Source organism: Symphalangus syndactylus, chromosome 3 (genome assembly GCF_028878055.3).
Source record: "Symphalangus syndactylus isolate Jambi chromosome 3, NHGRI_mSymSyn1-v2.1_pri, whole genome shotgun sequence".
NCBI classification, from domain to species: Eukaryota; Metazoa; Chordata; class Mammalia; order Primates; family Hylobatidae; genus Symphalangus; species Symphalangus syndactylus.
In genome coordinates this window covers 14,582,039-14,604,026 of record NC_072425.2, presented here as the reverse complement: position 1 = coordinate 14,604,026, position 21,988 = coordinate 14,582,039, and the positions used below count along the sequence as shown (strand labels likewise).

The 21,988-nt window shown below is 56.9% G+C and overlaps 1 protein-coding gene across 1 annotated transcript in view; it reads left to right on the top strand.

The window, feature by feature from the left end:
• The window catches only part of NCS1 (neuronal calcium sensor 1), a 64,464-nt gene that overhangs the window by 9,319 nt on the left and 33,157 nt on the right, over positions 1-21,988 (top strand). Inside the window, exon 2 of the mRNA XM_055270710.2 lies at positions 19,616-19,640. Within this exon, the coding sequence (XP_055126685.1) occupies positions 19,616-19,640 (25 nt within the window). The remainder of the gene's footprint in view (positions 1-19,615; positions 19,641-21,988) is intronic.

The following is a 21,988-nucleotide window of genomic DNA, read 5'->3' as shown; positions in this document are numbered from 1 at the left end:
AGCGTGAGCGGGCCTGGGTGCCTGGTGTGGGTGTTGCAGGCAGGGCGGGTGCTGCGGGGCACGTGGGCAAGTCCCGATTCACGTGGGCACGCTCCGAGCGTGAGTGATGGGGTCATGGCGTGTGTCAGGAGTGGGTGAGCCGGGCACACCTGTGCGCACGCGTGCGGTGGTGTGTGAGGGCAGCTCTGTACAGGTTGTAAATGTAGGTGTGCCTGGGGGTGGGGGACGCTGGGGAGGGAGGCACAGACAGGCCGGGAGCTGCGCCAAAGGCTGGGAGCTCAGCTGCCAGGTCTGGAACCAGGTGATAAGCTGCCACTCCCCGAGGCAGTGGGGGAGTATTGTGGTTGAGGGGAGATGACAGCAATGACGACCACCATTTATCCAGTGGGCACTCAGGGCCAGAAGTGCTGAGTGCTGTCCTCTCCCCAAAGCCCTGGGAGTAGGGACTCTTATACCCATTTTACAGATGAAGAAAGGGAGGCCCAGGCAAGTTCAGGGACACGCCCAAGTCCCCCCAGCCAGCCAGTCGATGGCCAATCGGGGTTCAGGCTTAGATCTTTATGTTGCCAGAGCTACGCCGTTCCCACCAGGCACCCGCCTCCCACCGTCTCTGTGAGCCTCAAAACCTTAGAGTTCCCTGCCAAGGGGAGGGAGCGCCCCATCCCTGGGAGCATCCAAGCCGCTGCTGGAGCATCAGACACTGGCCAGGGATCCCGGACTCCTGGGCTAGGTGTGAGGTTGGTGGTGGATAGGATCCTTCCCTCCAGTTCCAGAGCTTCTGCCTCCTGCAGGGGATTTGGGGCAGCCTCCGCCTTGGCTTCCTCCAGGAAGGAGGCAGAGCTGAGGCCTTGTGGAAAGGCGGCAGGAGGAGAGGCGCTGATAGGAGTGTGTGGCGCAGCTGTGCCCTGGCCCCAAAGGCTTCCTCAGCCTCTAACCACCCTAGTGGAGGCTCAGCAGGTGCTGACCGTGTGTGGGTGCTGGGCTGATCTCAACGGTCATCCTCCCGCCCTGGGAACTCAGGAGCAACGTACCCCCATCTTATGGTGCTGGCACCACCCCTGCTCCTGGGAAGCCTTGTCACAAGGTGGTGAGGACCGAGTGCCCCTGGCCATCCTGCCCTGTCCTGTGCCTGGCTCAGCCCAGGTGCCTTCGGAGGTATCTGTCCGACAGAGAAAGAGACCAAGTCCTCACGGGTGCAGTGTGGGTTTTGGGGGCATGGTGGCCAAGGGGACCCCAGTGACTTTTAGCTCCTTGAGGTCTGGGCCACATCTTGTGGTCTTTGGTGTCCGTGGGGTGTGTGGCCCAGGGTGTCCTCGCCTCTGCAGAAGGCTGGGATCTTTCCGAAGAGTTTTTCCCTGCAGTGCTGTGGTTTGCTCTCCCCGGTGACCAGGACAGGACCTGCCTGTGCTCCTGACCTGCAGTCTGTCAGGGAAGGGGGACAGCCAGGGAGTTGAGAGTTGGGTCCTGGTTCCAGCCTGGCTTGCTGTGGCCTCTAGCTGCCCCTCTCAGGGCCGCAGTCTCCCCATCTGTTCCACTCTCTGTGAGATGCGATGTCACCATTTCTCAGCTCCGGGTGCCCTGACCATGCGGCTGGGGGGAGGAGCTCCTTGCCCAGGACGGGGTGCAGGGCAGCTGCTGGCTTTGGCACTTCTGAGCCACCGAAGGGGCCCCAGGAAGCTGGTGAGGCGTCCAGGCCGCTGTGCTCTGGATTCCCTGGCAGGGGAGCAGGGGGAGGGCGGGAGGAATGTGGCTTTGAGGAATGTTTAACCCAAGGCAGAAATAGCACTCTGCCTTTTTATTTCAGGCTCGAGTTTTCAGCAGGGAAGTGGGTTCAGCGTGCCTTTCTCTCTCCCCAGCCGTGGGGCCATGGCCACCCCGGCTCCCCCACAGCCCTGGCCTTTGGGGATGGAAAGTGGCCTTTCTTTCTTTTTCTTTCTTTCTTCCTTCCTTCCTTTTCTTTCTTTCTTTCCTTTCTCTTTCTTTCTCTTTCTTTCTTTCTTTCTCTTTCTTTCTTTCTTTCGTTCTTTCTTTCTTTCTTTCTTTCTTTCTTTCTTTCTTTCTTTCTTTCTTTCTTTCTTTTTTCTTCCTTCCTTTCTTTCTCTCCCTTCCTTCTTTCTCTCTCTTTTCCTTCCTCTTTTCTCTTTCTCTCTCTCTTTTCCTTCCTTCCTTTTCTTTTCTCCTTTCCTTTTTCCTTCCCTCCTTCTTTTCTTTTCTTTCTTTTTTTTTTTTTTTTTGAGACAGAATCTCGCTCTGCCACCCAGGCTGGAGCGCAGTGGCACAATCTCGGCTCATTGCAAGCTCTGCCTCCCAGGTTCACGCCATTCTCCTGCCTCAGCCTCCCAAGTAGCTGGGACTACAGGCGCCTGCCACCACGCCCGGCTAATTTTTTGTGTTTTTTAGCAGAGACGGGGTTTCACCATGTTACACAGGATGGTCTCGATTTCCTGACCTCATTATCCGCCTGCCTCGGCCTCCCAAAGTGCTGGGATTACAGGCGTGAGCCACCGTGCCCGGCCTTTTTTCTTTTCTTTCTTCTGCTATGGGAAACAGAAAGAGCCCTAGACTTGGAACCAAACAGAGCTGGGTTCAAATCCTTTGCTCTCCACCTCTAGCCCTGTGACCCTTTCCTTCTCTGAATCTCTGCAGAACTGGGAGAGGGATGCTGAGCCAAGATGGCTTTTCTGGTGGTCTGGTGTCCGGGGCTCCTCTCAGGGACCCACAGGCCTGGATTCAAATCCCATCTCCTGTACTCGTTAGTTCTGGGATCTTGGTCTGGCCTTTCCCACCGAGCCCTCAGACTTCATATATGAAATGGGCAGATGCCTCCCAGGATTGTGGATGGGATTCACGCGAAGACATTGGTGACAGGGCCTGGCATGGCACATCCCAGGCTTTTAATCCCTCCTGATGCATCCTCGTGCCTTCACCTATAAAACAGGAAGACAATGCCTCTTGCAGACTTTTTGCTAGGTTGGATGAGAGAGCCATGCAGCGTGCTAGGGCAGCCCAGAGGCACCTTTTCTTTCTTTTTTTCTTTTTCTTTTTTTTGTTTTGAGACAGAGTCTCGCTCTGTCACCCAGGCTGGAGTGCAATGGCGCAATCTCGGCTCACTGCAACGTCTGCCTCCCGGGTTCAAGTGATTCTCTTGCCTCAGCCTCCCGAGTAGTTGGTATTACAGGCGTGCGCCACCATGCCTGGCTAATTTTTTATTTTTTATTTTAGTAGAGACAGAGTTTCGCCATGTTGGCCAGGGTGGTCTTGATCTCCTGACCTTGATCCGCCTTGCCTCGGCCTCCCAAAGTGCTGGGATTCAGTGAGCTGAGATCGCGCCACTGCAGTCCAGCCTGGGCGACAGAATGAGACTCCGAGACTCCGTCTCAAAAAAAAAAAAAAAAAAGTGCTGGAGTTGCAGGTGTGAGCCACTGCACCTGGCCATCCCAGAGGCAGGCACCTTTTCATCGGACCCAGCCCTCTGCCTCCTCCCACTGGCCATGGCTGGGACCCATCCTCATCCACACTCACATCAAAGCCCAGCGGCTACTTCCAGGGGGCGGTGTCCCTGGGCCTGGCCTCCTCCTCAGTCCTGGTGGTGACCACATGCTTCACCGTCCCCCTTGATTCAGCTGGGAGCTGTGAGGACCGCCTGCATCTTATTGCATGACTGCGTCTCGTTGCGTGGCTGCCGGAGTAGCCCCCGCTCCTAGAACAGAGCCTGCGCGTATTGTTGGAATGAATGAGAAAACAAGTACATAAACGAGCAAGCCAATGAATGAACGAAGTTCCTTCTTATCCATCTTGGGCTTTGCTTTCTGTTTCTGTCCAGCCCTCTCCTACCTTCTGGGCTGGGGGAGGGGGGTTTTCGTCCATGGCTGGGGGATCCTGGGAAGTGGGGTGTGGGGAGGCTGGGCCCCAGCTGGCCAGGCCTCGTGAGGACCCCAGACCCCTCTCACCTGCTGGGGCTGGGGAGTTGAGGAGGGGTCCAAGCCGCCAGCCAGCCAGCAAGGCCCCCCCTCCGGGCCCTGCTCCTGCCTCTTTGTAGGAACCGAAAGATTCCTGTTCAAAGGCAGGAGCTGGGGCTATTTTTGGCACTGTGGGGGAAACAGCGAATGCTTTCCTTCTGTTCAAAAATATATGGTGTGTGTGCTGGGAGGAGGAGCTCGAGAGCTCAAAGCCTGCACTGGCCGGGTTCTTGCCCCTCGGCCAGTGGCCCCACCACTCCCTGCGCACCCAGCAGCCCACACAGCCTTGCGGGGCCATTATTGTCTTCAGGCTTCCTGTGATGAGGCCTTTGCTGCGCCTGAGCGGAACATGATCTCAATTAAAATGAAGAGCAGCTGTCAAAATCGCTGAGCAGAGCCTGCCTAGGTGCCCCGGCCGTGATTCCCCAGCTCAAGTTCTTTGGAGCTGGGGACGGCCTTGAGAAGAGATCTAGGTGCATCTCAGGGAAGGAGGCCCGGCCAGCAGGGAGAAGAGGGGAGGCCCTGGGTCCTATGTGGCCAAAGGGGTTCCTGGGCCACCTTGCCAGCCCTCACTCCTTGATTTAGAGAGTGTTTATGGAACAGCTGCCTCATGTTAGGCCCTGCGGATGCTGGGGACACAGGGCAGGCTGGCTGGCTAGATTTCTGGCCCTGCTGGCATTCACAGTTTGGCGGGGAGGCAGATGTCAGGCCGGGATAAGCGTCAAGACAGGGCTTTGCACAATGGACTGGGAATCTCCCTGGTCTGGGATGCATCTGGGAGGGCTTCCTGGAGGAGGTAATATTGTAGTTGAGGCCCGGGGCTAGGGTTGCCAGACATAACTAAAAAATAATTTCTGTTTATCTGATATTTGAACTTAACAGGGTATCTGTATTTTTGTTTGCTGAATTTGATAGTACTGCTTGAGGGAGAAGTTTGCGGGGAGGGTTTGTGTGGGGGACGATGAGAGTGCTTCAGGCAGCAGGAACAGCATGTTCCAGGTCAGTCCTCACCTTCCAGGGCTCCCCAACCCCCAGCCCCAGGAAGGGGTGGGAGACACAGAGCTGGTCTCCATCACAGTTCAGGCAGAAGCCAAATTGGTCACAGAAGCCACACGGTCACACCTAATGTCACAGCCAGTAGAGCAGGGAGCCCTCTGGATGGAAGCCCTGAGAGGGTCCCGAGGAGGTGTCAAGGTTTGGCAACTCTGGGGACGTGAAATTGCATGGTGACCGCAGCATAGAGGGCCTGTGGCCATGAGGGCGCTGGTGGCGGGAGGGCCGTGATGGCAGGAGGGCCTGTGCTGTGCTCAGCCTGGCTCCAAGCATGAGGGGCACTGACGAGCGATCGGGCAGCTCAGAGGTGAGCTTATGTGGCCAGAAGCCGATCTGCGGAAGTCTCTTGGCCTCTCCAAGCTGCAGTTTCCTGGTTGTGGAGTGGGGTTGCTGATGGCCCCTGCTTTAGGAGGTACCTGGCGAGGCGGGGCGGGGGCGCGGGCAGTGGGTTGGCCCCTCAGAGCTGTTGGCTGACCCAGCAGGGCAAGGGCTCCGCTAGGAGGAGTGTCTCGGAAAGCAGGGGAGCAATGTGAGGCCACAGGGCACACCCGGGAGACGGGGGGCCTTGCCCAGGGAGGCACCGGCAGGCATCCCAGTCAAGGTCAGGGTCCGGCCTCCAGCGAGCTCCGGCCAGGCTGATGGGTCCACGTCTGTGCCTCTCTGTGCCCCGTCGCCGCCATCCCCGGGTCTTCCTGCTCTCTGAGCACCGTGACAAGGACCCTGATGAGTCACTCTGTGCCTCCTCCGGGAGGGCAGGTCAGGGCCGAGCCGCCAGCCTCCGCTCTTAAAGGGCCAGAGCCGGAGTCAGGGCTGCTGCCTGCTGCTGGCCAGGGCTGCCTCCGCCTGGGCTCCAGCAGCAGCCCTCGCCAACCCTCCCAGCCAGTCGCCCTGGAACACATGCCCTAAAACCTCCTGTGGTCCCTGCAGGAGCCGTTCTGCCCTGGTGCAGCTCAGGGGCCAGACCTCGGTGTTTTAGGAGCAGATCCACAGCATTCTGGGAGGTGAGGTGCTGGCGGTGGCCGACGCTGGTTCCACCCCTGGTGCCGCCCTCGCCCAGTCTCTGCGTCCCTGCCACTGCCATCTCTATCTATCCCGGTGTGGAGGGCCTTGCACCTTCCCTGGGGTCTCTCTTGACCTCTCGCCTCTGCTCCATCTTGGGAGCCTCACAGCGCTTCCATCCAGAGGGCTCCCTGCTCTACTGGCTGTGACATTAGGTGTGACCGTGTGGCTTCCGTGAACAATTTGGTTTCTGCCTGAGCTGTGATAGATGCCAGCTCTGTGTCTCCCACCCCCTCCTGGGGCTGGGGTGGGGGTCCCTGGAGGGCCAGGACTGAAGCAGGAATGTGGGGACTAGGGTGGGGTAGGCAGATGCCACCTGATCCAAAGTGGGGGGATGGGGGTGGCGGCCTGCTCGGCTTCTTGCAGTCCCTGCCCCTGCAGGGTGTCCCCGTTACTGGCCCTGGCCATCTGGCCTTGTCTTTGGGTGCTGTGACACCTGTATTAATAATAGTGGCAATTGTTAACATTTTGGGATACTTGCTGTGTTCTCTCTGCCTGGACCACGCCACGCTGCCTCTGGATAAGGTTTTGTTCTAGTGTGATGTGGCTTCTTGCGGTTCCTGAACTCACCAGGCTCTGGATGGCCTCTGAACCTTGGACCTGCAGCCTATCCTGGAAAGCGCTGCTTCTTCCTCTTTGCCTGGCTAAGGCCTGCACATCAGCCCTTTCCTCGGGGAGCATGCCTGACCCCCTAGGCTAGGTTGGGTTCCTGCTTCACATTTTCATTGACCCTGAACTTCCCTTTTTTTTTTTTTGAAACGGGGTTTCGCTCTTGTTGCCCAGGCTGGAGTGCAATGGCTCGATCTCGGCTCACTGCAACCTCCGCCTCCCGGGTTCAAGTGATTCTCCTACCTCAGCCTCCCGAGTAGCTGGGATTACAGGCATGTGCCACCATGCCCTAATTTTATATTTTTAGTAGAGATAGGGTTTCTCCATGTTGGTCAGGCTGGTCTTGAACTCCCAACCTCAGGTGATTCACCTGCCTTCTTGGCCTCCCAAAGTGCTGGGATTACAGGTATGAGCCACCGTGCCTGGCCTCTTTCCTTTTTTTTTTTTTGAGACAGGGTCTTGCTTTGTGGCCCAGGCTGGAGTGCAGTGTCACAATCTTGGCTCACTGCAACCTCTGCCTCTCAGGTTCAAGCGATTCTCCTGCCTCAGCCTCCCAAGTAGCTGGGATTACAGGCACCCGCCACCACGCCTGGCTTATTTTTGTATTTATAATAGACATGGGTTTTGCCATGTTGGCCAGGCTGGTCTCAAACTCCTGATCTCTGGTGGTCTGCCCTCCTTGGCCTCCCAAAGGGCTGGGATTACAGGCATGAGCCACCGTGCCTGGCCTCTTTCCTTTTTTTTTGAGACGGGGGTGCGTCTTGCTTTGCTGCCCAGGCTGGAGTGCAGTGGTGCAATCTTGGCTTGCTACAACTTCTGCCTCCCGGGTTCAAGCGATTCTCCTGTCTCAGCCTCCCGAGTAGCTGAGATTACAGGTGTCTGCCACCATGCCTAGCTTATTTTTGTATTTGTAATAGACACGGGGTTTTGCCATGTTGGCCAGGCTGCTCTCAAACTCCTGACCTCTGGTGATCCACCCTTCTTGGTCTCCCAAAGTGCTGGGATTACAGGCATGAACCACTGGGCTCAGCTGAGCTTTCCTTTCTTACACAGATAGCTGTGTGGGTGTGTGCTAACAGGGTGTGTCTCCCCTGTTGTATCAGGGACTCAGAGGACAGGAAACTGTGTCTAGGTCATTGCTGTGTGCCTGGAGGCTGGCTCAGGTTCTGACCCATTGAGACTGCTCAGAAATTAATTGCTGGATGAGGGAAAGGGTGATAATCCTGTTTGTTCCTTTAACCACCCTGCAAGAAAGCTATTGTGACCACCACTATTCCCATTTTACAGCTAAGGAAACTGAGGCTCAGAGAGGTGAATTTAGTTGCCCAGGGTCACACAGGGGCTAAAGAATGAGTCAGTTAAGACAAAGACCCTTTCTATTGAGTAGGTCAGTTGCCTCAGTGCCTTCCACAATGTCTGACCTTGGCAGTGTTTGGGAAATGCTTGTGGAATGGGACTGATCCGAATCCCTGAGTGCCGGGGTCGGCTCTGAAATGTTTGAGAGGGTCCCCACCAGGAATCTTGAGAAAACTCCAGACACACAAGATTTTCCCAGGGTCTTGGCCGGCCACGGTGGCTCACGCCTGTAATCCCAGGACTTTGAGAGGCCGAGGTGGGCGGATCACTTGAGGTCAGTAGTTTGAGACTAGCCTAGTGAACATGGTGAAACCCCGTCTCTACTAAAAATACAAAAATTAGCCAGGTGTGGTGGCGCATGCCTGTAATCCCAGCTACTCAGGAGGCTGAGGCAGGAGAATTACTTGAACCTGCTTGAACCCAGAAGGTGGAGGTTGCAGTGACCTGAGATTGTGCCGCTGCACTCCAGCCTGGGCGACAGAGCTAGAAGATAGACTCCGTCTCAAAAAACAAACAAACAAAAAACAAAAAACATATATATATATATATATATTCCCAAGGTCTCGAAGGCCCCAAAGAGGCAGAAGATGTGGCTCACTTCCTTTTGGAAGATTCTGAGCTGAGTCTGGCAGGAAAGATGGCTTGAGCCAGGGGGCAGTTCTTGTATGTTTATGCAAAAGAGAGAGAGAGAGAGAGAGAGAGAGAATGTGTATGGTCATTGGAACAAGTTCCTTTACTAGCCAGGAATAACTTTGGGTTTTAGAAAATAAAAGTGGCCCTGTCTACTTTCCAACTTACCCACCTAAAACAAGAACATGCATTCTGTGAGGACACACGTACACTGAGCACCTACTACGTGCCAGATGCTACCATTTGGCTACAACTTAGGCAGACATAGATTCTGCCCCATGGAGCACCTAGCCATTGGGGAAGGTCAAAATCGGACAAAAGCAGGCACTCACAGAGACGGAACAAAACCATTTCTCATACAGCTTCTCTGAGGCCACTGTGTACATTTTTAACTGGTTTCTTTCCATCTTTTCTCTACGTATGTAACTATGGTAAGTTTTATCGCCCTTAGTTTTCTGATGAGAAAACCAAGGCTCAGAGAGGTTAACCGACTTGTCCAATGTCACACAGCTGGAACGTGGTAGAGCTGGGATTTGAACCTATGTCAGTGCGACTTGATCTGGGTCACTCAGCTGGTCAAAGCAAGTTAACAGATCAGCAGATACTGAGGACCTTTGCCTGCCAGTAACGACGGCACTTTGTTGGGGCGTCAGAGATGCCAAAGATTCAGTAACTCTGAGAGCGTGCGGGAGGTGGGCAGGATCATCCTTGGGGATGATATCTCCCAGCTAAAGCCTTCCTCAGCCCGGACTCTGGAGTCGATGAACCTGGCCTCCACCTCCACTCCTCCACCCCTGACTGCGTGATCTTGGTCGAGTGCTTTGCCTCTCTGTGAAACCGCAGTTTCTTGGAAGTGGGCTGGCAGGGACCCCCGCCTGTTGGCACAGGGCCTTGGGGAGGATCCCGAGGGACTGAGAGGGAAACGGGGCTTTGATTTTGAATCTGAGCGGCTCTAAGCGGCCTCTCGCCTGGCTCCACTCTCTGCGGGAGCGGCAACAGCTTCCCATCTTGGCGTCCGCCCCAAGGCCTGGCCCTCTGAATTTTATTCAGACCCCATGACTCCTCATCAGCATAGCATCTCCAGGGTACCCACCATGTGCTGGGCTCGGTGCTTGTGACCTGTATCCTCTCGTTGGCCCCTGACAGCGGGGCAGGGAGCATGCTGACCCAGGCCACGTGGCGACTTGATAGTAGGTAGACCCGTCTGTGCAAAGGCCCTGGGTGATCCCTGCTGGACTGTGTGTCCCAAGCCGAGAGCCTGGCTTTAGGGGGCCTCGGGCAGAGGAGCCAGGCCCGGGTGCAGAGCAGTGAAGAGCAGCTCCTGGGAGCTGGGGCTGAAGGTCACCTGGCCCTGGTCCGAGTCTGCCCTCCCGGGCTGGGGACTCGCCGTCTATTCGCCATTCCTGAAGACAGGCCGGGAGATCCCCCAACAGGTGAAATACCCCCCACTCGAGTGCTCAGCCTTCCTCCTGCCAGCCCGGAGGCTCTGGCCTCTCTTACTTGGAGGCGAGGCAGCCGTGGGGATGTAAGGAAGGGAGGTGGGGGCTGGTGGGGGGTAGTCAGAGCCTGGTCAGCTGGATGGCCGTGGGCATGAGGCTCCCCCGATGAGCCCAGGTGCCTCATCCTGAGACAGACACGGCAACAGCCCATGGCCCCCTGGGCTGTGTGAGACTCTGATGAAATGAGGGTGCAGGCTGGTGCCGGGCAGACCGCAGTCAGCACCCGATGGCGACAGCGGCCGTCACAGCTGCTCACCGTTGCGCATGGCGGTCTGATGGCCCTGGCGGGCGGCCTGCTTGGAAGGGGCAGCGAGCAGAGCAGACAGGGCCCGCCCACCTTTCCTGCCGACCGCTGTGTGCCCCAGCCCAGTGCTGGACCAGTCCTGGCTGGCGCTCGGTGAACTGGGGTGGAGACAGTGACTGCCAAGGAGGCTGGGTCACCACTCCCACAGTGGGGACACGCGATGGGGAGCTGGAGGGCAGAAGGACTGGGGAATGCGCGGCGAGTGGGTCAGGGCGAGGGGCTCCTGCAGCGGCTTTGCTCAGCCAGGAGTGCCCGAGAGCTCTGGGCAGCAGGCCAGGCCTTTCTGGGGCAGCTCAGGCCCGGTGCTGGGGCCCAGCTGCCCTTTAGCCAGGCAGTGGTGGCAGACAGGTATGGGATTGGGAGTGGGGAGTGGTCTCTCTTCTTACCCTGGCAGGGGCATCGAGTAATAAGTACAACAGCAGTGATGATCATGCTGACTGCCTCGTGCCAGGCAGCTCCTGCGTCTGCTGTCACGTTACTCTGAGCTTGGAGGCAGCGCCGCTGAGCACTCCATTTTAGAGAAGGGGCTGCCGCCCTTGTCCAAGGTCGAGGGTTAATGAGTCTGGGGCCTGGCCACGTTGTCTGGCCCAGAGCCTGTGCCCACCTTCCTGTCTTCACTCCAGCCCTCTCGGGGGCTGCTCTTCCTGGACACGGGGCCTGTCGTCCGTGGGAAATGAGGCGCTCCAGCCCCTCATTTACTTGTTGCCTGAAGGTCACTTTGTGGAGCGTGGGAGCTGGGGGGCTTGGAGGTCTCAGGAGTTGACCTCTTTCGTGGGACAGAGAGGGGAGGGTGCGTGGCCACGTTCACGCATTGGGTCAGGAGCAAAGGTGGGCAGCCAGGGCTCCCTGCCCGTCCAGAAACACCAGCATATATCCCCAGAGCCTTCTGAAATCACCCGACGCTGCCGTGTGACTCCGGGGAGGTGCTGTGACCCCCGGGAGCTGGTGCTGCAGCGGGTGGGGGGAGTGATCTGAGGCCTTGTGTGCGTGGGGCACCTGGAGGATTGCAGCAGCAGGTGGCTGCTTCCCAGCCCTCGAGTGTAGCAGGACCCCGGTGGGAACCCACAGGTGTTTCTCTCTCTTTTCTGTCCTCCCCACCTCCCAGTGTGCAGCATTCCATGGTTGGCACAGCCAGTAATGTCCCCTTTCACAGATGGGGAAACTGAAGCCCAAACTGGGGAAAAAACCGGTCACACAGCAAGGGAGTGGCAGATCCCTGAAGTCCAGGTCCCACAAGAGACCACTACCATCTTCGCTATGAGGAACTGCCACTGGTGGGCCTGGCTGGAGGGCAGGAGGGTGTGTGCGGCCAGTGGTGCACTCCCTCCGCTCTCTGACTTAGCTGTGCTGTTGCTGCCCAGGGAGGGCTTGGGGCAGAGCACCCTATTCTCAGGAGATGGTACCGAGGGGGCTTCTCAGGTACTGCAGGGAGAACACAGCTGCAGGGCACTGTGAGGAGGGGCAGGGGTGAGGCTGGAGAGGCTGGAGACTCACTGAGGCTCTGGAGGAGGGTTCTAGGAGGGGAGGGATGTGACCACATTAGGGATGCTGGCAGCTGCAGGTGGGGACTGGATGGGAGAGTGGGATGGGGTGGGGCTGAGAAGAGGCCGGCACAGCAGCTGGGGTGGTGTGGGGGCGGCGTCCAGCCAGCCCGGGACAGTGGGGGTGTTCTCGTATTTTTGAGGCAGCTAGGTTGGATGGGACTTGTCTACAGTTGGTGCAGGACTGTCTGTAGGGAGATCTCAGAATGGACCTGGGAGGAGGCCCAGGGGATCCCTTTGGGCCACGTGGAGCCTGAGGGGCCCCTGGGCCATTGGTGAGGAACTTGGATGGGGGGCTGAGCTGCAGGAGGGGCCAGCTGGGAGGAGGCTGGGAGTGAGGGGCGCAGGGAGCAGAGCCGCCCCCAGAGAGCGTGTGAGCTGGGGCTTGGAGGAGCCCTGGTGCTGGGAGATTGAGCACAAGAGAGGCGTGGGCCTGGGAGGAGCTTCTGAGGCCAGCTGTGCTTCTGGAAGGAGGACAGTCAGTGATCAAAGGTGTCAGGACCGAGGGGACTGTCTGATTTAGTAAGACGGGTCACTCATGGCCAGGCCCAAAGGCCCCGCCTTCTGTTCTTTTGCTGCTCAAACCCAAAGGCCCCCTTGCTGGTGTGGTTTTCCTTCAGCTGTGGTGGAGGGCTGGGGCCAGGTACAGAGACACTCGGGCAGCCCTCATCCCTGGAGATGGATCCAGGGCCAGGTCCACCCCAGGAGGGACGGCAGAAGAGGCTGGATTGGCTGGTCGTCTGCCCTCCATGCCTCTAGCTGAAGCCAGCACCAGGAGGGGGCTGCCAGCCCCTGCCTTTTGCTCCCACCATGTTTGAACTGAGCTTCAATCAGGAGAGAGGTGTTTTGCTTTAGGGAAATCAAAATCAGACTTAACATCCTCCTGGGCTCCTGGGACTGGCTCTCATGTTCATTCCTGGCAGACAAGAGCTGTGTGGAAGGGAGGAGGAGCTGGAGTAGGGGAGCTGGGGACCTCAGGAGTGCTGCCGGGGTGGAAAGGAGGCTGTGGGCACTGCGGGTGCTTCCTGGCTGTGGGGTATGAGCCTGGAGTCTGTGAGCCTGGGGGTGGGGCGAAGGCTAGGACCCACTCTCTGCTCTGAGCCTGCAGCTGCCCTCCCCTTCTGCAGCCCTGGCTCTCGGGGGGTCAGTGAAAGGGAGTAGAGTGGATGCCCAGCCCCCGCCTCCCAGGGCCCTGTGCCGGCTCTGACTTCTCCATCCACTCCTCAACAACCTTGACAATGGCTCTGCCTGGTAGGAGTTTATACCCATTCCTACCGGTGAGGACTTGGAGGTTCAGAGGGGTTAAGAAACTTGTTTGGAATCACCCAGCCTTCAAGTGGCCCCGACAGGATGACACCCCAGAGCTTCCCACTGTGTGGCCCCATGGAGAGCATGGCCCATTGCCAGTTTTAAATCCTGGTTTTGGTACGAGCCTGGGCCTGCCGGCCTGGAGGCAGAGTGTGATGGAGAGACAGTTCATTTTAAAAACTGGCCAAAGCCAGATGAAATTGTGAAGGTCAATGCATGAGAAACACGTTTGAGGATGTGTTCTAAACCCAGCCCAGTGGCTGGATGACGAAGGAGGAATCAGCAGGGGTTATTCTCTGTCCCCTGTGTGCAGGGTGCTGGGCCAGGCTCTGAGGGTGACGCTAGGATGGGCCAGGAGAAGTGCCCTGGCCTCTGCGGGCTTAGCATCCAGCTAGGCAGATAAGGGGAAGAAGTGCTTCTATCTCGCACTTGCTGGGTGCTGGACACTGGGCTGGGCACAAGTCCCTCCTCTTCCTGCTGGATGCCTGAGTCCCATTTTGCAGATGAGCAAACCAAGGCTAGAGATGCCGGGTCACTCATCCAAGACCACAGATCAGAGGGAGCCCTGGCCTGAAGTGCTCGCTGGGCTGGCCAAGGCCCTCTCTGGACCAGTCTACTTCACCACTGCCCCCCGCAAGCCCAGCCTGTGCCCCCTTGGTCAGACCCCTGTTGGCCCTCTGTTGTGGAACCCGTGGAAAGACAGAACTCATGTGAAGGGGGCTTCTCGAGGGGCCAAGGCAGGGTCAGGAGGGCCTCCTAGAAGAAGGGCATCCCAGCTGGGCTTTTTTTTTTTTTTTTTTTGAGATAGTCTCTGTCACCCAGGCTGGAGTGCAGTGGTGATCTCAGCTCACTACAACCTCTGCCTCCTGGGTTCCAGCAATTCTCATGCTTCAGCCTCCCTAGTAGCTGGGATTATAGGCATGCGCCACCATACCCGACTAATTTTTGTGTTTTTAGTAGAGACAGGGTTTCACCATGTTGGCCAGGCTGGTCTCGAACTCCTGGCCTTGAGTAATCCGCCCACCTTGGCCTCCCAAAGTGTTGGGATTACAGGCATGAGCCACCGCGTTCGGGCCCAGCTAGGCTTTATAAGATGGATAGGGGTTCCCTGGGTGGAATGGGTAAGGTGAGGAAGTGTTCCGGGCAGAGCACAAAGGCCTGGAGGCTGGAACAGTCAGAGGAACTCCAGTGGGGTCAGGATGTGGGCCAGGGACCCAGGGAACAAGCTGTGCAAGGACTGCCTGCGTTCCTACCCTGCCCTGAACCCTGAGCCCTGAGCCCAGAGCCCAGAGCCCAGACCCACCCAGGGAGGCCGAGGCGGAGGCCCTGTTAATTTCACATGCGGTTGGAGGCTCTGGGAGGAGGGGGAAATGGGCCGGGCTGGGAACCAGAGCCTGGGAAGGTCACTCTGGCATCTGGGTGGAGGCTGAGGCAAAGGGAAGCTGAACCCCCAAATTGTCCCACATCTCCCTCCCTCCCAGTGCCTGTCTTGGTCGGAAGTGCTGGGGGCACAGGACCTTGGGCAGGACCCCCCAGCCCTCCTGGCGTTGTGCAGTGGGGAGGGGAGGCAGGCACAGTGGTTGTGGGTGAAGAGGACAAACATTTCCCTCAACTTTTTATTTTGAAAAATCAAGAGGAACATTGATGTGGTGGTGCAGGGACTCCTCTTTGTCCTCGAGTCCCCGGCTCTGTTACATCTGTCCCCTCTCTTTCTACATACGTGAGTGTGTATATTTCTAAACCGTGTCACAAGAGGCCGCAGGCATCCTGACCCTCACCCCTGAAGAGCTCAGGGCACATCTTCGAAGCTGGACGCAGTGTCTCATGCCTGTAACCCCAGCACTTTGGGAGGCTGAGGCGGATGGAACACTTGAGGTCAGGAGTTCGGGACCAGCCTGGCCAGCATGGTGAAACTCCGTCTCTACCGAAAATACAAAAATTAGCCAGGCGTGGTAGCAGGTGCCTGTAATCTTAGCTACTCGGGACGCTGAGGCAGGAGAATTGCTTGAACCCTGGAGGCGGAGGTTGCAGTGAGCCGAGATCAACCATTGCACTCTAGCCTGGGCGACAGAGGGAGACTCCTTCCCAAAAAAAAACAAAAAAAAAAAAAAGAAAAGAAAAAGAAAAAGGGCATTAGCCTCAGTGCTGTTACCACCCCCACCTCATCCCCATGGCAGCACCTAATTGCCAGTCCACAGTGCGGTGGCTTCCCAGCTGGCCCAGTGACAGCCATGATAACTGTTTTTTCCTGCTGATCTGGACCCGATCCAGGCATCTCGAGTTACATTTGGTTGCCTCGTCTGTTTAGACTCTTTTCTGGAACAATCCTCCGACTTGCTTTGCCTTTCCTGGCCCTGACTTGAAGTGTCCTGGTCAGTTGTCATGTAGAATGTCCCACAGCCTGGATTTGTCTGACTGTGTCCTTGTGGTTAGACTCAGGTTAATTACTTTTGGCAGGAGACCTCCACGGATAACATGCCCTTCCACTGCATCAAATTAAAGGGTACATGATATTGGGCTGTTTCACGATCGAAGGCAGGGCAGGTTTGATCAAGGTCGGTGGCTTTTTATTTGAATTTGTTATTTTTTTATTGCGTATTAGAAAAGGTATGACCAGCACAGTCACTGGTAACTTTATGGATATTATTGCTTAGGCTGAAGCTAGATTAAGCAGGTAAGTAAAAGCAAATTGAGATGATTTCAAGAAAAATCCTGAGTGAATCACTGGACCCTGGACAGAGAAAGATCTCGAAGGTGATCTTGGAAGAGTTGAGCTTCGGGAACCCAGAAAAATGGTTGAGAACACAGGCCTTGGTGATGGGCAAACCCAGGCTGAGGATGGGCACGTTCCTCCGGTCGCCTCCCCTGGCTCAACCTCCTCTCCAGGTTGGGGTGGTAGCTGCTCAGCAGGGGGCTGGGGTTTGGACAAAGGACAGCCTGACCCGTGCCAGAGCTCCCTGGCTGGTGGGAGGGCTGGGGCAGGTGGCCAGGACCCCAGAGATGTGGGTCCTGCCTGCTGTCCTTCAAGACCCTCCACGGCTGGCCGTGGTGGCTCACGCCTGTAATCTCAGCACTTTGGGAGGCCAAGACAGATGGATCACTTGAGATCAGGAGCTTGAGACCAGCCTGGCCAACATGTGAAACCCTGTCTCTACTAAAAATACAAAAATAAGCTGGCCGTGGTGGTGTGTGCCTGTAGTTCCAGCTGCTTAGGAGGCTGAGGCACACGAGGATCACTTGAACCCGGGAGGTAGAGGTTGCAGTGAGCCAAGATTGTGCCACTGCACCCCAGCCTGGGTGACAGAGCAAGACTTTGTCTCCAGAAAAAAAAAAAAAAAAAAAGCGCCCTCCAAGGCCCCAGGCAGTGAAGCGGTTAGGATTGCTGGGCCCTGGCTGGGTGCCAGGGGACACCTGCCAGCCTCAACTGTTTCCTAAAGGTTAATTCGCTGCTTAAAGCATGGGCAGGGCTTATCTCCCCCACCCTAGCTCCGGTTCCTTGGGGCCCGGCCGCCTGCCGATCACCCAGGGTTCTCTGGGGGGACCTTTCCAATGGGGGGAGCCCTAGTCATGTGCCCTTCTCCCACCTTCCTGCCTCATCCTGGGAGTGTAGTTGGGGGTGAGGAAGGACGTGGAGGCTGAGGCAGAGCCCTGGGGGAGGGCTGCTGGGAGACATGGTGGGGGGTGTCAAGGGAGAGTGGGACTTCTGAGCTGGGGGTCCAGGGAAGCCCCGCTCTGGCACTGTGAGGCCCGCCTGAGACAGTGGCCATGCCACCCAGCTCCTGCTGTTTGTGTCGAATGCTGCCACCCCTTGCCAAGGTCATACAAGGTCATGCAGACTCAAGGAGTTGTACCCAATTGGGCCTCCATCCTGATCTCTGGGGGCACCGTCCTGGCTCTGCTGTTTCCTGGCAAAGGGACCTCAGGTGATCCCAGACAAATAAGCAGACCCGTCGGAACTTCAATTCCTCATTGGGAAAATGGGGTCACACCTCCCTGTGGGGTCTTTGTGAAGCTGAGGAGCGGCAAGCACTTCAATTTTCCCAACAATCCCATTTCACAGATGAGAAAACTGAGGCTCAGACAGCGGAAGCAATTTGCCCAAGGACACACAGTGCCCTGTGGGGCCGGATTTGAACCCAGGCGGCCTGGTGTGGCTTTAGCACGTGTGGCCCTGAGCTCCTGGCGGTACTGTGATGGGTCGCCTGTGTATCCAGGTTTGGGCTTTCAGCATCCGCCCCACAGCCCCAGCTGCCATCACAGCGGGTGTGGGGGGCAGGCCCAGGCAGCCAGCTTGGGTCAAACCAAGGACACATTCCCTCTCCACCCCCATGCCGAATCCTGAACCCCTTCCTGCCCCATACCCTTCGCCAAAACTTCATCTCAGAAAATTGCTTTCTTTGACTCCAGGCCCGGTGTTTCTGGGTAACCGGCATCTCCTGCTGTTGCCTTCTCTCTCTCTCTCTCTTTTTCTGAGACACGGTCTCGCTCTGTCACCCAGGCTGGAGTGCAATGGCGCGATCTTGGCTCACTGCAACCTTCGCCTCCCGGGTTCAAGCGATTCTCCTGCCTCAGCCTCTAGAGTAGCTGGGACTACAGGAGCGTGCCACCATGCTCGGCTAATTTTTTGTATTTTTAGTAGAGACAGGGTTTCACCGCTTTAATCAGGATGGCCTCGATCTCCTGACCTTGTGATCTGCCCGCCTCGGCCTCCCAAAGCGCTGGGATTACAGGCGTGAGCCACCGCGCCCGGCCTGCCTCTTCTCTTTTTATCTGAGGCCTGCTTGCAGACAGGTCTCTTCCTCCATCTCTGATTTGGGCTTGTGGGAAGAGAGTGCTGACCAGCACGGGAGTGGAGGCATCTAGCCTGCCCAGGAATCTGGCTGCCTGGTTCTGAGCCACAGACCTAAGGTCAGACCCTTGCCTTGCCACTTCCTGATCTCTTTGTGCCTCAGTTTCCACATTTGGAGCCAGGGCAGAGTCGCGCCATCCTCCCTCCATGCTGTCATAAGAGCCGTTGCGCCAAAGCACAGAGGCCCGCCCTGGGCGCAGATGCGGGGTTGCGGCAGGCTCTTGGTATTTGGCAGCTGTCGCGAGCTTGCTTTGAGTGATTTTTGAAAAGCGGCTTCCTCAAGTCTGGTCAGGCACAAACAATTCAGAGACACCTCTTTGGGCTTCCTTCCCACTTCCCTGGGAATAGATTCCACTTCCTTTACTCATCTGACCTCCACGTGACACCCTTTCCTGTCTGTTCATGTGCTCATTCATTCATTCATTCATTCATTCCACAAGCCAGTATTGAGCACATTTGAGGGCCCTACCCCATACCCTTTGCCAAAACTTTCTCTTGGAAAATTGCATTCTTTGACACCGGGCCTGACCTTTCCAGGTGTCTGGCATCCTTGGGGATCCAGTAGCTTCCATGCCTTTATGAGTGAGTCCCCACGACAGGTCTGTGTGGCAGGTGCTGATAATACAATGCCCACTTTACGGATGAGGCGCCCAAGGCAGGGAGTGCAGGAGGAGCTGTCCCGCGCTCACACAGGCAGGGAGCAAGGCTGGCCTTGGTGGTGGTTTGATGTTCTTGTTCGGTGACTTTAGAGAGAACATTGATTTGGTTCCAACTTGAAACGATTCTATACTTTTCAGAAAAAGCATTTTTGTTTGTTTCATGGCTCAGTAAAGAATGGGTATGTGGGCTTGGCTCCAGGCTCAGCCGCTCTCTGTGGCCTCTTTCAGCTTTTGCTTCACGGCTCTGTTCATGTCTTGCCAGTGAAAGAGCTTGGGCTGACCACGGAGAGGGGCTGCAGGGACAGGCCGACAGGGAAGGTGGTCCACCCTTCTGCTGAGAGCTGCCCCTTTTCAGCCCAGCCCCCCAACATAGGTGGGGCAGCCAAGTGCCTGGGGAAGCCAGGGCCTTCCCTGACATCCTGAACCCAGGGATTGAGAGATGGGTAAGAGTAAGTCTCAGATGTTGGCCTGGGAGCAAGGGCTGTGGGAGAAGCGAACCCTTGAGTGCCACAGGGCGTTCCTGGGGGCTCTCCCAGCAGTGGCAGTGGCAGGCAGCACGTGGGCACCAGGAAGGGGTGGGGCCAGTGTCCCCTGCTGGGCTGGTGGGTGCAGAGCCCCTGGCTAGGACTGCTCACCAAGGGAGCATTTTCTCATCCAGAGCAGGCCGGTGCCCAGGGACATGGCCGTGGGGAGGGGAGGGCTGGAGGGGAGGCCCCCCAGCGAATGTCTGCCCATCTCCCAAGACACCTTCCCTGAGCTAAACGCCTGCTTTTCTGTTTTCTCTTGCAGTTACCGAGAAGGAGGTCCAGCAGTGGTAAGTAGCTGCTTTTTCTCAAACCACGGAGGGGCTGGGGCTGCGGGCTTTGTGGGCTGTGGGCTGATGGGGACAGCAGTCCAGCTGCCCAGGACAGGGGCACGTGGAGGGGCCCCTGGACATGGGGTCCAGACAGCCTTTGTTCAGTGGCCCTTGTCCTTGCAGGACTGACTTGGTTTCAGTGGAACTCGGTTGGGGATGGCGCTGGGGTGTTTGTTGGTGGTCCTTGCTTTGAGTTGCATCTTTAGGGACCACCAAGGCCTGAAGGGTTGATTCCAGGCCCTGCTCACCAAAGAGAAGGGTTTGGATAAGAAAGTCCTTCTATGACCTTGAGAGGTCCTTTCCCCTCGCTGGGGCTCCGTCGCCCCTTCTATAAAATGATCGATTCGATTGGATCAGGGATGGCAAATGGGTTTGCTCTTGGATGCCAGCTCTAATCAATCTGTCGTAGCTGCCTGGAGGGCCATGATAAGGATTCCGAGGCCGTACGTCATGGAGCAAATGGAAAAGCGGCAGTGAGGGATCAGTGGGGCCTGTAATGGATGAGCAGTGCCAGGGCTGGGCCTGGGGGAGGAGGGCGGTGTATTGTCCGTCTTTGTGGAATGTGGAGCAGACAGGAGGCTCACCATGTAAGGTGGCTGAGCTGCAGGGGTGGCGCGTAGGGACATGAGGCAGTGAGCTTGGAGATTTTCCAGTCAAGTCTGGCAGGGCCAGGCTCCCCCAGGAGTCTCCAGGGCCACTCCCTACACCTCCCTGCCTCAAGTCCAAGCTGCAGATGGGGCAGGGCTATGCTGGCCCGCCTGGCTCTGCTGACCCCTTGCTGGGAGGTGCCCCATCCTGGGACTGAGTTTCCGCCCTCACTTTCCACTTCTGTACTTCCCCAGGGGAGTGCCCTAGAAACACCCTCCTTCTAGGTCTTCACCCCTGTGACTCTGCTTCCTGGAATGCCCACCTTCCTTCCTGGGCCATCTGAACTCTGCCCCTCCCGAGGCTCAGCCCAAGTCGCCTCCTCCATGAAGCCTCCCTAGATTCCCCATCTGTACATGTTCTCCCTGCCTTCGCACACACCAGCCAGAGGGGTCTTTGCTGAACAAAAACCTGACCATGCCAAGCGTCTGCCACCCCCCCGACCTCAGGGCGAAGTCCTCACCCTTGACACGGTTATGTGCTTACGAGGCCTGGTTCAGTCTGGCCCTGCTGACCCCTGCAGTCTGGCATCCTCTGCCTGTTGGCCTTTGCGTTTACCCTCTGGCCAGCCTGAACTGCTGTTTGTTCCTTGAACTCACCTTTGTCTCGGGGGCTTCCTGATGTTTGCCCAGGCTGCTCCCTATGCCTGCTGGGCTGTTACCTCCTCGCCCCTCCCCATCCCCCACTGAAACCCCCCAGGCCCCTGTCAGGGTTCCCACTGCCCTGTGCCTCCCTAGGACAGCGGATGACGTACCGGGTGGCAGGTAAGCATTTTGTCCCTTTCTGCATCCCATCGGGGCTCTGAGGGCCGGCTAGCTTGGCCTCATCCATGGCGTGTCCCTATGGCCTGGCCACGGTGGGCGCTTGGCCCCCAACAGGCATCGCCCTTGGTGCTTCAAATCCATGTATTTTTTTGTTTTTTTTTCTGAGTTGGAGTCTCACTCTGCCACCCAGGCTGGAGTGCAGTGGCATGATCTCAGCTCACTGCAACCTCCGCCTCCCGGGTTCAAGCGATTCTCTTGTCTCCGCCTCCCAAGTAGCTGGGATTACAGGTGTGTGCCACCATGCCCCGCTAATTTTTATATTTTTAGTAGAGATGGGGTTTCACCATGTTGGCCAGGCTGGTCTCGAGCTCCTGACCTCAAGTGATCCACCCACCTCGGCCTCCCAAAGTGCTGGGATTACAGGAGTGAGCCACTGCACGCGGCCTGCCATTGACTTCTGGGAGCAGTACTGGGGGTTAACAGAGCTCATTATTCCACGTGGCAGATGAGGAAACTGAGGCTCAGAGAAAGTCCAGTTGGGAGGTGGCAGGGTTGGGATGAACCAAGGCATCGGGACTCCAGAAGCTGAGCTCTTGGCTCCAGGGTAAATATGTGTGTGTGTGTGTGTGTATATACTTACATATATGTGTGTGTATGTATATATACATACGAATGTGTGTGTGTATATATGTGTGTGTGTATACATACATATGTGTGTGTATATATACATACGTGTGTATATATGTGTGTATATATACATACGTGTGTGTATGTGTGTGTGTGTTTGTGTGTATGTGTGTGTGTGTGTGTGTATATATATATATATATTTTTTTTTTTTTTCTTGAGGCAGAGTCTCTCTGCTCTGTTGCTCAGGCTGGAGTACGGTGGTGCCATCT